We start from the raw sequence: 14538 nt of genomic DNA, 5'->3' as shown, positions 1-14538 counted from the left end.
TAGTTCAGTGCAGATCAAGTGTTTTGCAACCTTTGGGCTGATTCTGGGTGACAGGGAGGACTGCCTGCAGTAACAGAGGTGGAAGCACCCCAGCACGGCAGCCAGTGGAAATGCCTTCCTGGAAGGCAAGGCCCCTGCGGACTCAGGAAATGCTCTGTACAGAGGACGAGGCGAGAGTGTGAAAGGTGTGTCTGAAGACAGGGAAGCCCGTCAGAGGACGGAGCACAGGGCTGCGTGGACTTTGAAGGAAGAAGAATCAGACCCCGAGGAGACGGCCTTCACGAAGCTGTAAACAGTAACTATTTCCCTTTCCTCACATTTCCCCACAAACACACCCTCACAGTGCACTTCCTGAAGCCATTCTCTCTGATACACAGAGATGACCACTCACTATATGAAACCAAAACCACCGCGAGTTAGTCCATCATAAAACCACATTTCTCTGTCGGGAAACTCTTCCCCATGAAACCTGATCTGTCATCTCCCTTTGGTTCACACTTCAGATTCAGGGCAAGGGGTCACCTTTGGTTTGATTTGGGGGTACAGCCGTCTCCTAGGTTCAAGTTCCTTCCCTCCCGTTACCCGCTCTCCTGACAAGCTCACTGTTCTCTCCAGTGACACTTGGTACGGGAGTTAGACTCAGTTTCCTTTTTCACGTTTTCTGGTACAACAGACAGACAGTGGTGATTATGTGATTGTTAAGTCACCGTCCTGGACGGCAGAGCGCACGACGTGCGTGAACAACACAAGCCAGTGCAGCCCCAGCCCTGCTTCATCAGCCTCGGGGTTTCGACTCACCGTAGCTCCAGACGTCACTCTGGTGGGTATAAATTCGGTGTAAAATGGATTCCAAAGCCATCCACTTGATAGGCACCTTGGGATGATGAGAGAGGAAAGTAAGAAGACAACAGTTAGCTCCCCTCTGTTGAAAAACAGTAAGTCACACCGGAATAAATTACAAGCGACAAAGGTGAGGACGCCGGGCCACCCCCAGCCCAGCCCAGGCCCCATGCACCTTCCCAGCCGGTAGGGAGAGGCTTAGTCTGGTAGAGAACAGGGCCTCTGTCAGGCCCAGAGCTGAGGCCCTTTGGTCCGTGGGCTGTTCTGCTGAGCTGGGTGCACGTGCTGGCAGCTGGGGGCCCTGGCTGTGCCCTGCGTCTGTGGCTGTTTGCAGGGCTAGCTGCTTGGAGCCGTGCGGGCCACAGTGAGAGCGAAGACGGGAGCAGCTGAGCCAGGGCGTTCTGGAGGGCCTATCAGGACCCCCGCACCCCTCGCTGCTGGGACAGCCCCCTGGAGAAGCCCCGGGCCCGTCCGAGAGGAAGAAGCCAATGCGGCCGCGGCCAGCGCCCCTCAGGAGCTGCTGGAACAACATGGGGCCCTTTCCGTGCCGCTCTCCCAGCTGTTCTTCTGAGAGGGGCTTTACCCAGGACTGGGAGGTTGACACCTACCCTTGGCTAACGGTCACCTAGCGATGGAGCTGAGCTCACGTGTACCGCCTCTGGCCTCTGGGTGTGTCAGAAACCTCTTTACGCACCTTCCCAGCAAGTCCTGCTCCGCGGGCAGCTCTGGCTGCACGGCCAGAAGAGCCTGGCTGGACCCAGGTGCCGGTGGCAGCTGTGAGCTCACCCAGCAGGCCCCGAGGATGGCCCCACGCGGGTCAGCCTGCTGGCAGGGCAGTGCTCGCCCTTTACAGGCCCGCGCCTCACCTTGCCCCCCTCCGCGTGGTATTCTTTCTCCTCGGCGCCGAGCAGTTTGGCCAGGCCGAAATCCGTGATCTTGACGTGCTGCGGCGTCTTCACCAGCACATTCCTGGCCGCCAGGTCTCGGTGCACCAGGCGCCGGTCTTCCAGGTAGTTCATGCCCTGCAACACGGGGCGGCGCGGTGAGGGGCGGGTGCTCAGCGGGCTCCCCTGGACGGCGCAGCGGGGATCAGACAGAGGGTGGGCGCCCCAGCGCAGGGTGCAGCGTCACGTACGCGACAGCCTCCGAGCCGCTCGGAGCCTGTCTGCGGACGGACTGCCCTCCGCGGACACAGTGACTTGCACCTGGTAACATCAGTGACCAGAGTCTACCTGCTCCACGGACGAAAAGGGGAAGAGATGAAGACATAACTAGCTGCTGACTTACTACCTTATCTCCATCCAGTTACTCAAGTTTCAAACTCAGCTGAACAAATAGAAGAAGCCAGTGACGCAGCAGGAGCCCCGCCGTCGGGCCGGGACCTGGTTACACGCTGCTTCCTGCTGGGGACGGCCGACCCCACCTGCCCGGCCTCGCCTTCCCTGCGCCGGCGCGTCTGGGGCGCCACCTCCCCAGGACCCAGGGCTCTCATCACGCTTTCCTGGAGCATCGTACGTGATTCACTACCAGTGAAGGTTTCGGTCCTGTTTTATTTTCTCTTTTTGAAATTGAAATCACATGGATGTTGAATTTGCTTTTATGGATACAAGGTGCCACTCCCTACCCCCTCCCTGGCTGCCTCCATAACTGCTGTAATCAGAATCAAGGCTGGAAGAGAAAGAAAGACAGAATACTTGAGAAGTACCCAGCACAGTGCCCGACACATAGTGAATTCTCGGAGGTACCGTCAGCCCTTGGTACCCATGAGACTGGTTCCGGGACCCCCTCTCCCTGCCACCCCCCTAACCAAAATCCGTAGATATTCAAGTCCCTTATAAAAAATGGAGCAAGTGTTTGTTACCTACACACATCCTCTTGCATACTTTAAGTCACCACGAGATTACTTATAACACCTCATACAATGTACATACTTGTAAACATAATGTAAATGCTATGTAAACAGTTGCTTGCATCCAGCCAATTCAACTTTTGTTTTTTGGAGCTTTCTGGAATTTTCTTCCCACATATTTTTGATCCACGGTTGGCTGACTCTGCAGATGCAGGACCCCGGCTACGAAGGGCTAACTGTGTGACCCCTCACCTCTAGCCCTTGTCCAGAGCCTCCTTGGTGTCTCTGTCACCTGCCCTTTCTCCCCTGACAGGCGGGCTCACTTCCTACCCCTATTCATGGCTTGAAGCCTGCCCAGCTGAGCCAAGCTTCCCTTGGACCCTCGCAAGCTCTAACCCGTTGACATGAGCTTGGCAGCCCTCGCCCCTGTGCAAGGCCAGACGGGCAGGCAGGAGAAGCCAAGCCGGAGGGTCAAGTTCTGCACACGGCCCGTGTGGCTGGAACCACGTCCTCTCCTAGTTGCTCACAAAGGCGCCTCTCCTCTCCCCAGCCAGGGAGGTGGACCACATTTCCAGCCTCCTTTACAGCCGACACCCATGAACTCTCCTCCAGTGAAGGGCAGGCACCACAGAAATGCTTACCGAAGGGCACAAAATGGAAATGAATGGGCAAAACCAACTCTGCATTACTCTCGAGCCTTTTGCATGTAGCTCTCTTCATTTTAGTGCAAATGCAGGGAATACCTCTGTAGATAAGGATAGATCCCAAATTTTCTGGCAAATTCACTGCTTCCTTTTGCATAAGATATTAGGTAAAAATTACTAATTAACTTGTCACATCAAAGTGAAGTTTACAAATTTTCCTTCTAGAGTTAAACTAGCCATCACAGGAAAACAGGATCTTATAAAGACACTACCCAGGAGTTAGTCTTTGAGGGCTATTTTCGAAGCCTTTAATGTTTTTCTTTTCTTGGGGGAAAGAAAAAGATTCCCATGTGTCCACTGTATTATCTAGAAAGCTCCTGAATGTTTAAGATGCTGTTTGATTTAAATGGTTCCTTTCTAAGATGTCTCAGGTGTCGGGAAACAAGGTTAATGGGCTCATGTCTATTCAAGAGGAGGTGGGCAGGTGCTTCCCTGGAATAGCACTTCCAGGTTAGGAATCATTCCTTCGGGATGGAGCGTGGAGAGGGAGACAGAAGCAGGGCTTCCTAGCAGAGGAGGACTTCCTACTCCCTGGCACCTCCCCCGCTTCACGGGGCTCCTTTCAGCAGCACCCGTCTCCCCTGTGGTTCACTAAGCCCACAGGAGGACTTCAGAGGGCATTTCCAGCTACATTTAACTATCATCGTGAACTTGCTTTCTGCCTCTTTACGTGCCTAACAGAGGATCTGGTGCACTGGATACATTTTTTACAAAAGCTCGCTGAAGATGACGGAAGGAAGGGATGAACGAATGATAATAGCGGCCGACAGTCCCGAGCCAGGCACTTCAAACACACCTGCGAAGATGCCTCTCCTGGTGCTGGGGGGTCCGGGACCCACACAACAGCCTCGACAGCTGCCCCAGGGCCCCAGAGCTCTGAGGCCACCACTGGGACCGTGCCCTTAATTTCCCGCTGGGGCCTCCAAGTGAGACTTGTCTGCAGACCCAGAGATTGCTTCCGACGGATGCCACACCCCAGCATCTTGGCCCTGTGCAGCGGAGCTGAGCGTGCCCGAGGGCAGGTGGATGGGACTCTAACAAAGGAACTAGCTCCACCCCCGCCCCTCCCTCCCCACCCACCCCCGCCCCTCCCTCCCCACCCACCCCCGCCCCTCCCTCCCCACCCACCCCCGCCCGTCCCTCCCCACCCACCCCCCGCCCCTCCCTCCCCACCCACCCCCACCCGCCTCAGATTTTTAAAGGAGCAAAGCAACTGCAATGCACTGCAACGTTTTCTCGTAACACCAGCCTTCAGAGAAGGCTTGGGAAAGGGCAGGAAAGAGCAGTACGTGTCTGGAGCACACAGCTAGAGGGATTTAAATCAGACATAATTTTGGGACAAGATTAGACTCATTTGAACTTAGATAAAACTCTATTCCTTGGTCTCTGTCCCACATAATATGGCGGTTTGAAAGGCCATCTCAGTTATAACTCTAGGCCCAGCAGAGTTATAGTTTAACCAGCACCAAAGATAAGAGCCCTGACGTCGCTTGTAAACGCTCAGAATCCAAACAGAGAACCACAGGAAGCAATATCATCAGTGTCAGCCTCATGGGGCCTCTTGGAAACGCATTCTCTCTGAGATCCTCACTTTAACTTAATGGAACATATTTATTTTGCTAGTTAACACAGGACAGCTAGGATGGATGCGGCAATCCTGAGGTTAAAAGGGGATCTGAAGAGCCACCCTGGGACCTGAACGCACAGGAGACACAGGACGCTTCACGAGGGTTTTAAAGACTTTCCTCGCACAACGCCTGGGGAAGGAGAGAGGCCTGGGCTGGGCGTGACACATACGGACCGTATTCCCAGCCCCTGCAGCACCCTGCAACTCTTAGGAGGCGCCCAGAGCAAGAGGCAGGAATGCGCTGCACTTCTAGTGTATTTTTTCACCACCACGTGGGGAGGTGGGTAGTGGGGACGGACACTGACTTGGTGACTACGGAGGTGGCAGGATAGGAAGCGGAGGGGTAGGCAGAAGGTTCCGGCAGAGCAAAGCAAAGCACGGCGTCCACACCACCGAACCCCTGCCCTCAGAAGAGGCAGGGAAGTGTCCGAATTTCCTATTCCAGGCCCCAACCTCCTGCTGTGTAGGGACAGGAGGCCTGCTGGGCTCACCAGCCTGCGGGCTCCACTCTGACCCGCGGCATCAAGTGCTGGGGAAAAGCACAAGACTTGGGAGCAGGGAGCCCTGGGGTGGAATCTTGATTTTCTACTTCCTGGCTTGAGACCTGGGCAAGTTACTTCAACACCCCTTGCCTCACTCTCCCCCATATGTAACACGGGCTACTCAGAGGATTAAGTGAGTTAACATGGAGCACTTAGGACGGGGCCCAGAGAGTCCTCCCTCAGTGCTGATTGCCATCATTTCCTCCTAAATGCCAAATCCATCCTCTCTTCTCCACCCCTTGTGCCATGACCTGGAATTAGGCTGCTGCCACGTCCTGCTACACTTCCCAACGAAGTCTGATCACGAATAACTCCCCGCGCGGCGCCCTTTGCTTTCGTGATGAAGCTGCGCTTGCAGGTTCCTGCGGGGTCTCCCCTCCGCTCCCGGCAGCCCTCAGTGTCTCTTGGCCACCTCTCACTGCTGCCTCAGATGGTCCCCAGGACAGGGACGGGCTCTCACTCATGTCCACAGCACCAGAGCCACGTCCAGGCTCCCGAGGGTGCAGGGCGGCTGCCTCACCACTGCCGTCCACGCACCTGGCGCTTGGCTGGCCGACTGAGCCCACTTGGCCATGCCCATGTGATGCACAGAGGAGCCTCTGGGAGTCTGGTCCCTCGGCTCTCCTGCTCTGACCCACTCATTTCCTGCTGCACTGTTACCTCTGTATGGATCTGTTCTCCTCATCCGTTTGCAAGTTTGGGGAGATAGGAAACTCTGTCTTCTTTATATAAGTATTTCACATGATACCTGACACTGACAGATATATGCTCAAGAAATCACCAAGTGAAATGACCAGAAGTTGATGAATGTGCTTTAACAGTACAACAACTTTTAGCTTTATAGTGACATACTGTAAAGTGATCGTTTAGGTTAAGTTCAACTGTAATCTTGTGGAACGATGTGAGAATAAATTAAAAAATAATTCAGATAAGTAGACTACCTGGTAACCGGATCTGCTGTGTGGCTCTGTCCCTGTCTGCGGTCTTGCTGCCCAGGGTTTCACGCAGGTACCTGCTCTGCAGCTGAATCAGCTCTTAGGAAGCGGCTTCCTCTCTAGCCGGGTGGATGGAGGCTGGAGGCCGGAGGCTGAGTCACCACCCTCAGGCTGCACAGTTAGTCAGCAGGGTGGGGGCTGCCTGGAACCTCACCTTTCACCTTCGGGAGTCCTGATGTGGAGCACAGGAAAGCCAGGCAATGGGGGAGCAGACGTGGGCGTGAAGGCCAGAGCCACCTGGGCCCAGACAGGAGGCCGTGCACAGGCCGGTCAGCGTCTCCCCCTGCCCCCGAAGGCTGCGCGAGGCTGACAGACAACAGCCCCTCTTCCGGCCCCTCTTCCAGCATGATTTTCATTCTCTCCCACCCCTGCTCATCTCTCATGACCAGGCTCTAATTTGTCGACGTGGGTGTCACGACACGGCAGCTAGACCCAGACACGAGTGGCCAGCATGCTCTGCTACATCATCGGCAGGACCACCTTCCTCTCCTCACCTGGATGGGTCTTCCCTTCGCTGCTCTCGTGCCCTGAAAGCGCCTATAAATGTCTGAGCAGTGAAAACGCTGGGGCTTTTTCAGATGAATTTAGACCAAACTAAGTATCCCGTCTGCTTAAAAAATGGATCCTTCGAATGGAATGTTTTCTGAAGTTCATCCTTACTAAGTCTCATCTTATAGAATGAACTAGGTGTAGTTCGGTGCTCGTGAAGTTGTGGTCGGTTTCCTTCTGACAGCATCCACCCACCCCTCGACCCCAGCCCCCAGCTACCTTCAAACCTCACCAGGGCCTGGTCAAGTATCTGAAACGTATATTGCCTCTCTAAAAACTCACTTCTGTGAGATCTTAATCCAAGTTAGGTGAAAGAAAGCTCTGTGGTCCCAAAGGTTTGTGAAAATGTGAAATTAATCACAGCCTAGAGAGCTGATTTATGCAGGAGTTGGCAGTCACGTGCTCTGCGGTGCTCTAAGAGGAATGAGCCTGGCGCGGCAGCGGTGTTCTCTAAACTGAATTGATGGCAGACAGCATCTTTTGCATGCTAACATTTTACTACATTATTATCCCATCTAATTATTTTGGGATTCACTAGCTGGCTTATGCAGCCAGGAAGAATGCATACACTTTCCGAAGCACCTAAGTCACTCCCCGTGAGTGAGAGCCCCCTGTACCTTCCCGAGCCAGGAGCTTAGGAAGTGGTGATGAGGGAGCAGGTGACGTCTCCACGGCCTCCTGAGACTTGAGTCTAGAATCCACTCTCACCCTGTGTGGAAGGGCACCTCTGCTTTCCCAACCCCAGCAAGATTCCCCACTAGGCCACCTCTGTTTTTTTTTTTCTCTTGCCCGTGACATAATTTTATTTGTCCTCTTAGCAGTTTAGTCAGGACAATAAACCTGAGTAATGGTACCCAGGTCTCCATCAATCCTGGAAAATTTCCCAAGAGAGCCTGTGCCTTTGTGAATCAGGGAGGACATTTGTAAGTCAATAAATCCCACCTCGAAAACGCCACCAAGATTAGTTTCTGGTCAGCCACTAAGTGTTTCTGGGTAGTTTCACTTCTAACTTTTACAGAGAAAACTGTTCAATCCTTAGGTAAAGTCACTAACCCAAGAGCAAATTTCTCTCTTTACAGCTGAAGAAACCATTACTTTCCTTTCCCTGCAAGGACAGACAGCGCCACAGCTATTCAAGTACAGGGCCTTAGGTTTCTCTTGTGAAATAGGGAGCAGCTCCGTCGCAGACAAACCTAACAGCTGCAACGTGAACCGACTTTGGATGAAAGTGAACCTAAACAGAGTTCAACAGGCAGAGCAGTGGATTGAAATAACAAGGTGAAATTCTGAGTAATATTATATAGAGCACTGTCTTGGAAAACTTGCAGGCCCTGGGAAGTCTGCTCAGGAACTTTGGAAACTCGTGGCTGACCAGGGCCCGGGCACAGCTGAACTCGCCCTGTGGCGGGCACTGCCGTGGTCAGGTGTTTGCTTCTGCCTCGTGCTGGCAGAAGACTGATTTTTGGGGTCAAATAAACTTCCGTCTATGCAGACACTTGTGAGCGGGCAGATCTGAATGTAGGGTTGCCAAGGAGAGAAGGGGAAAAGCTCATGAACGAGAGAGGACCGGAAATGGGAGACGCTGCTCTAGGGAGGGAAAGTCGATACAGAACTAGAATGAGACAACGTTTCAGCTTAGATTTTCGTCACGAATCTAACTTAAATTAGTCAAAATATGGCGAAAAAACCAGAGAGGTGAGCATGGGGTGCGTACCGGGGCCCGAGTGGGCACCTCACAGAGGCTACCGAGCACCGTTCTCGCTGCCGGGAGGACAGACGGCAGAGGCCCTTCTGCGGCCACAGAGAGACAACTCGCCTAAGAAAAGCCAGAATTGAGTTGTGAATCTCCCAGAGTCACAAGCCCGGTTCCGTACCGGGCAGAACTTGCCAAGGCTATGCGTCGCATCACGTAAGAAGTCACTTTTGTGGAGCTGCCAACTGACCAGGCACCCTCTGGCGAGCTGGGCCTCTTCACCCAGGCAGGTGTGCAGAGCTCTGGACGCCCAGGCCTGGCTCTGACGGAGCTCACCTCCCAGTTTCAAGTTAAACAAGCAAATAAACCAGGTCTTCGCAGGTAGCAAGATGTGTTTTTAAAACATAAAGCAAGTTAACAGAGGCTGCCTGGGGTGGAGGGGGATAGCTTTGGTGATTCTCCTGCCTTAGCTCATCAGGGAAGAGACTAAGGAAGAATTTCTGGGGACAGGAGTCAGGACACGAGTAAACCTCCAGGAAAAATGCCATATTCAGCGAAAACTACTTGGGGCTAACGACCTCCTCCCCGACCCCAGTCTCTGTCCTGGGCTGAACAGCGTCCTCGCAGATCTCACGCCTACCCAGCACCCCAGAATGTAACCTTCTTTAGACATAGGGTTTTGCAGATCTAATCGGTTAAAGACCTCGAGATGAAGTCCTCCTGGATTTAGGAATGACTGGTGTCTGCTAAGAGAGAGGGTGATCTGGACTCCGGCCTAGGGCAGGAGGCCACGTGAAGACCGGGCAGAGACGGGAGGGACCTGGAGCCACCAGAGCTGGGGAGGGAGGAAGGATTCTCCCCTAGAGCCTTGGGAGGGGCACGGCCCTTCTGACCCCTTGATTTGGAACTTCTGACCTCCAGAACTATGAGTAAGCCTCTGTTGTGGTAAGCCACTAAGTTTGTCGTGCTTTCTGGTGGCAGCCCTAGGAAACTAACACGGTCAGACAGAGAAATAACCAGCCTTTTCATGAGACCACGGCACGCGAGGCGCACAGGCTCTACCAGGACCACTGCCTAGCAGCGGCCACGTGACTCCTCTGCTCTGTGACCGGGGTTACGGCGAGAGCACCACGCGATGGGCGGGCGTCTGAGAGGCACGCCCACACCGCCGCGTGCCAGAGCCTCCGGGGCTGTGGCTGAGACAGCGACCCCGGCGGGCACTGGAAGAAGAGGGTTGAGGCGGCCTCCCACCGCCAGCCTCACCCTGCACCGCTGACCCCAGAGGAGCCCGTCCTGTAGCGAGAGTCTCAGGCGGCTGCTGGCTGGGCAGAGCCCAGAACACGTTTTCGTGTCTTTAGTCACCTTCTACGCCTGCTGGGGGTTGAGCGAGCGAGTTCAGAGCATCCGCAGGAGTAAATCTGCAGGACCGAGGGTGCTGCCGCCCTGGGTGAGGCGAGCAACCAGGACCTGGATGGGGCCTGGGGGACGAGGGGCGCCCTGTCCTCCCTGGTTCCTGCAGGCTCCCAACACCCGCCCCGGGGCTGAGGGCGGGGCCTGCCCACAGATTCCATTCATTCAGCGGAGTGAACGGTATACCCACTGTCAGGAGAAACAGAATTTAGCAAGTTGGGTTGCAGACAACTGATGCACTACTGGCCTGAAGAGAGGGAGATCTGAAATGGTAGAACGGTCCTTGTGAGGCCGTATGAGCAGCTAACACCTGGCTCATTGCTGTGCTCCTGGTCTCAGCCCCACCTGGCCACTGCCTGCCACCTCAGCCCCTCCCTCGCTCCGGATCTAGCCTGTCGACAGGGGGACGCGTACGGAGCCCCATGAAGCAGCAGAAACGTCTGTTCACCTCCTGCCACCGCACGTCAGAGCCAGCACCTGTCTGTCCACCCGGCCACTGTCACCTGACAGCCTTGGCCTGGTTTGCTGGCCTTGTGATCAAGTCCTGCCTGGGTGAAAGCCACACCTCCTCCTCTGCTCCAAATTCAACAAAAAGAATGCCAGGGAAACAAGAACACTAACATCAACCGTACTGAGAGCCCCCAGTGCAGAGAAAACTGTGCAAACGTAGCTGAATAATTAGATTTTCAACGTGCAGTGGGATAGGCACCGATCTGATGCAAAGGACAACCGATTCAATTCAATCCAAACTAAAGAAGACTGCATGCCACGTACATGCACGTGCACACACATACACACACCCTCTTGGCAAACTCTGTGCTGTCCTAGGATGGAGAACGTAATGATTAATTTCTCGGGTGTCTTTATTTCCCCTTTGCCGCTGTTCTCCGGGGCTCTCCCTCAGGATCGCATCATCCCAGGAGGTGAGGCTGGGGCGGCAAAGCGACGGCAGCCACCAGCGCTGCCTCGTGGCCCTGCCTGCCCTCCCTGCAGAGCTGGGCGCCTGCTCCGAGCACGCTCCTCTGATTTACCTTTGCGATCTGCACGCACCAGTTGAGCAGGTGCTGGGAGCCGATGTTGTCCTTGTGCTCGCGGACGTAGTCCAGCAGGCAGCCGAAGGGCATGAGCTGCGTGATGAGCTGCACCGTGGACGTCAGGCAGATGCCCAGGAGGCGGCACACGTGCGGATTGTCCACACTGGCCATCACGTAGGCTTCCTGGGGGGAGAGGAGGAGAGGGCGCATCAGAAAGGCTCCCCGCCGTGGCTAAAGGAACAGGCAGACAGACCATTTCCGGGTACAGAAGTCGAACGCGATGTTGAGTTTGGAAATGTGCGCGTGTGGAGGACAAGGGTGCCCGTGAAACGTCTAGCGCAGTGGACGTTCCCGTGGGGTCTCTTGCACGCGAGGCAGTGGAGTGGCTTGATGGGAGACGGCGTCCTCTGAGTGCACGTGCGGATTCTGCATCACAGAGAGGCCCGGGCCGCGCTCGCCATCGGCAAAGCGTTGGGTGAAAATGAGACCTGATGTCTCCAAGTTTGGGCGTTGCTGAGTCCTTACGAAGACCTCCACCTCAAAGCCAAAGATGCCTCCGCTTAAAATGGTGTCAGGGCCGGTGGGAACCCGTGCTTGGGGCCCACACCCTGGTGAAGACTTGCCCGCTGACTCTGGAACCCCGGCCTTGGGCACCGTGGAAGGAGATGCTGAGAGCTCTGGGGGGGGGGTGGTCGGGAGAGGGAGGGGGACCTCACCTCCCCACAGAGCACCGGGGGCAGAGGGGGGAGCCACCCCCCCCCCCCGCACTGCCAGGACCACGGGCACCGCTGCCACGCACGGCAGAGAAGCCCTTTCAGTGCACCGTTTCTGGCTCTGAACCGGACGGAGGACGTTACACCTACAGCGATCGCAGACTCTGCTGGCGGCCCAGGATTCATTTCTGAAGAGGTGGTCTGTGTCGCCCCGCCTCAGTCTTGGGAAGGGAAATCCATGCTGCTCTGCAGAACCCACTCCCCACAGCCCCGCCCCTGCTAATTCGGAGGCTGCCGTGGCGGGAGCCCAGCACAGACCCACAGCCATGGACTTTATCTGAACCCTTCTGCTATCCTTGGGCGGAGGAAGCGGATTTCATTTACCACCATGCACATAACTGGGCCTCGCTTTTGTCTAAGAATTAGGGAATCCTCAATTTCCACCAAGAAACCCCATCTCTTTCCCTTTAGAATCCAAAGGGGGGGGTGACATTTTATACAGACACAGAAGGGACCACCTGGTCTCCAAGAGAAAGTTCAGAGGCGCCTCTCCCCACCTGACCGCTGCTGTGCTCGGGGGTGTGGGCCCTCTGTGCAGAAGGGAACACGGCCTGGGCCAGGTGAAGGCACGCCAGCGGGGACGCTGGGGCAGGCACCGCAGGAGCCAGAGGTGACAGTGGTGACAGACAGGTGGAGGGGCACGTACACACATCCCTAAACACAAACGTGATGGCCTGAACCCCTCCCCTGGCCTCACTGCTCCTGGGGAGCCCGCCAGGCCTCGCAAAGCCTCTCCTCTCACAGACCCCCGCTCCTCCTTCTTCTCTGCTCCCCAACTCTGCTCGCCCGCACCCGGGAGGGCCTTTGTCTGGAATGCCCTTCCACCTCCTCTTTCCCTGGCTGACCCCTCCTCAGAGGGCATCCCTGAGCCCCAAGTTACACTCTCCCGGCATCTTGCAGTTTCTCCCTCGGGGGAGCAGGCTCAGTACGGCCTGCGAACTTGCCAGAGATGCCAACCCTCGGGCCTCACCCGGGGTAGGTGTGCCGTGTGAGATGCGCGGAGCTGGGGCTCGTTTATCGCCTCCCCTCCCCAACACCTGCTCCTGCTACGTCATTCCCGTGCTGCCCAACACATCTCTAGGCACAGAGCTGCCTCAGAAACACCACGGCCGAACGACACTGAAATCATACGAGACAGAGACCATGCCACGTCCACTACGGAAAGAAACCCACAGCTCTGACATCCGCTGCAGAGCCACCGTCTGTCTGGACGCTGCCCCAAGTGGAGACGCCCTGCTCTCACAGGCAGTCGGCCTTTCTCCTCGTCCGTGTTGCAAACGCGGCATCACAACAGCAGAGCAGGTGTTTAATGCTATGGACCTTCTGACAGCTCTTCACCTTTGAGAAGGGCTACTGATAAAAAGTTAAAACTGGAGAAGGCCTGCAAGCGGTTTCTTCTCAAGCCGTTATTTGTCTGAAGAGGAAACTGAGGCCCAGTGAACGACGACCAGAGACCACATTTCTTATGTCAGGGTGGGGCCCACACCGGGGCTCCCCCGACCCAGGCCCTCCCCCGCTTACCCCACGCACCGCGAGGCCTTGTTGAGCGCTCCGGCAGATGGGCTACCAGAAAGCTCCACACCTTATGACACAGAAAGAGCACGTATATAAATGTGTTTTGCATTCTCGTTCTGTTGCCTGCCCTAAATTTAAACTGGAAAGTCTATGGAAACATCAATAGGCCGTGCGATCGCCAGAAAAGCACAAATCACGCCTCTCCCCCAGTCTGGGAAACTGTACAACCATAACACCAAAGAAATCCCCTGGCTGTTCTTATTTTCTTAAGATCTGGTGGAGACTTGGAAACATGTTGTATTCATTTTAGAGGGGAGAGAAATCTGCAGATCAGAGCAGTCTGAGCGGCCCATCTGCTGCGGGCCGTGGGGAGCTGACCTGGGGCTCGGGGAGCAGAGCATGGGCGTGGGTGTCCGGCCACACAGAGCCTGGAGCCCTGCCAGGTCCCCGCTCCTATTAAAATCTGGTACAGCCGCAGATTTCTGCCTCCCGAAGCCCGGGCACAATGGGGATGCTGTCTGGTGGTGTGTCCTGTGCAGCGTGTGCAGGAGTTAACGTCAGCTTTGTCCTTAGCTTTGTTTTTCTTGGAATCTCAAAGGTGCACTGTGACCTACGGCAAGAACGCTTGGTATATCCCCCAGCCATCTCTGATCGGCCACCCTCGCCAGGCGTGCAGACTGGCAGGCAGAGCCCACGCTCGGAGGCTCCCAAGGCTGAGGTCAGAGTCACGTGGCAGGAGGGCCTCTGAGGCTCGGTGACCTTGGAAGTCTATTATTTTGTCCAACCGTTGAAATTTGGGGGGCCTTCCTTCTTGCCGTCTCCCTCATCTGTGAACTAGTCTACGTTAAAGATTGGGGAAAAAGGATTCCACTAGACTTTAAACTCCTTCAGGAGAGGCAGACGCTTAACTTTAAGAATATTTCTGAAAGTCTCCCATTAACTAAGCCACCACTGACCGCAGCGTGCGCCAGGGCTGGAGGGTGTGTGTGCTGGACCTCAGTGCTGGC

General features: G+C 55.4%; 1 protein-coding gene across 2 annotated transcripts in view; it reads right to left on the bottom strand.

Annotated features, from left to right (window-relative positions):
* The window catches only part of EGFR (epidermal growth factor receptor), a 190014-nt gene that overhangs the window by 10839 nt on the left and 164637 nt on the right, over positions 1 to 14538 (bottom strand). For both annotated transcript variants that reach the window (XM_082846492.1, XM_082846493.1), the window contains exons 20-22: positions 11241 to 11426; positions 1707 to 1862; positions 799 to 874 (exon numbers count right to left, since the gene is read on the bottom strand). In XM_082846492.1, the coding sequence (XP_082702618.1) occupies positions 799 to 874; positions 1707 to 1862; positions 11241 to 11426 (418 nt within the window). The remainder of the gene's footprint in view (positions 1 to 798; positions 875 to 1706; positions 1863 to 11240; positions 11427 to 14538) is intronic.

This window comes from Leucopleurus acutus (genome assembly GCF_964270905.1).
Source record: "Leucopleurus acutus genome assembly, chromosome: 9".
Taxonomy (NCBI): Eukaryota; Metazoa; Chordata; class Mammalia; order Artiodactyla; family Delphinidae; genus Leucopleurus; species Leucopleurus acutus.
This window is presented reverse-complemented; position numbering and strand designations above follow the sequence as displayed.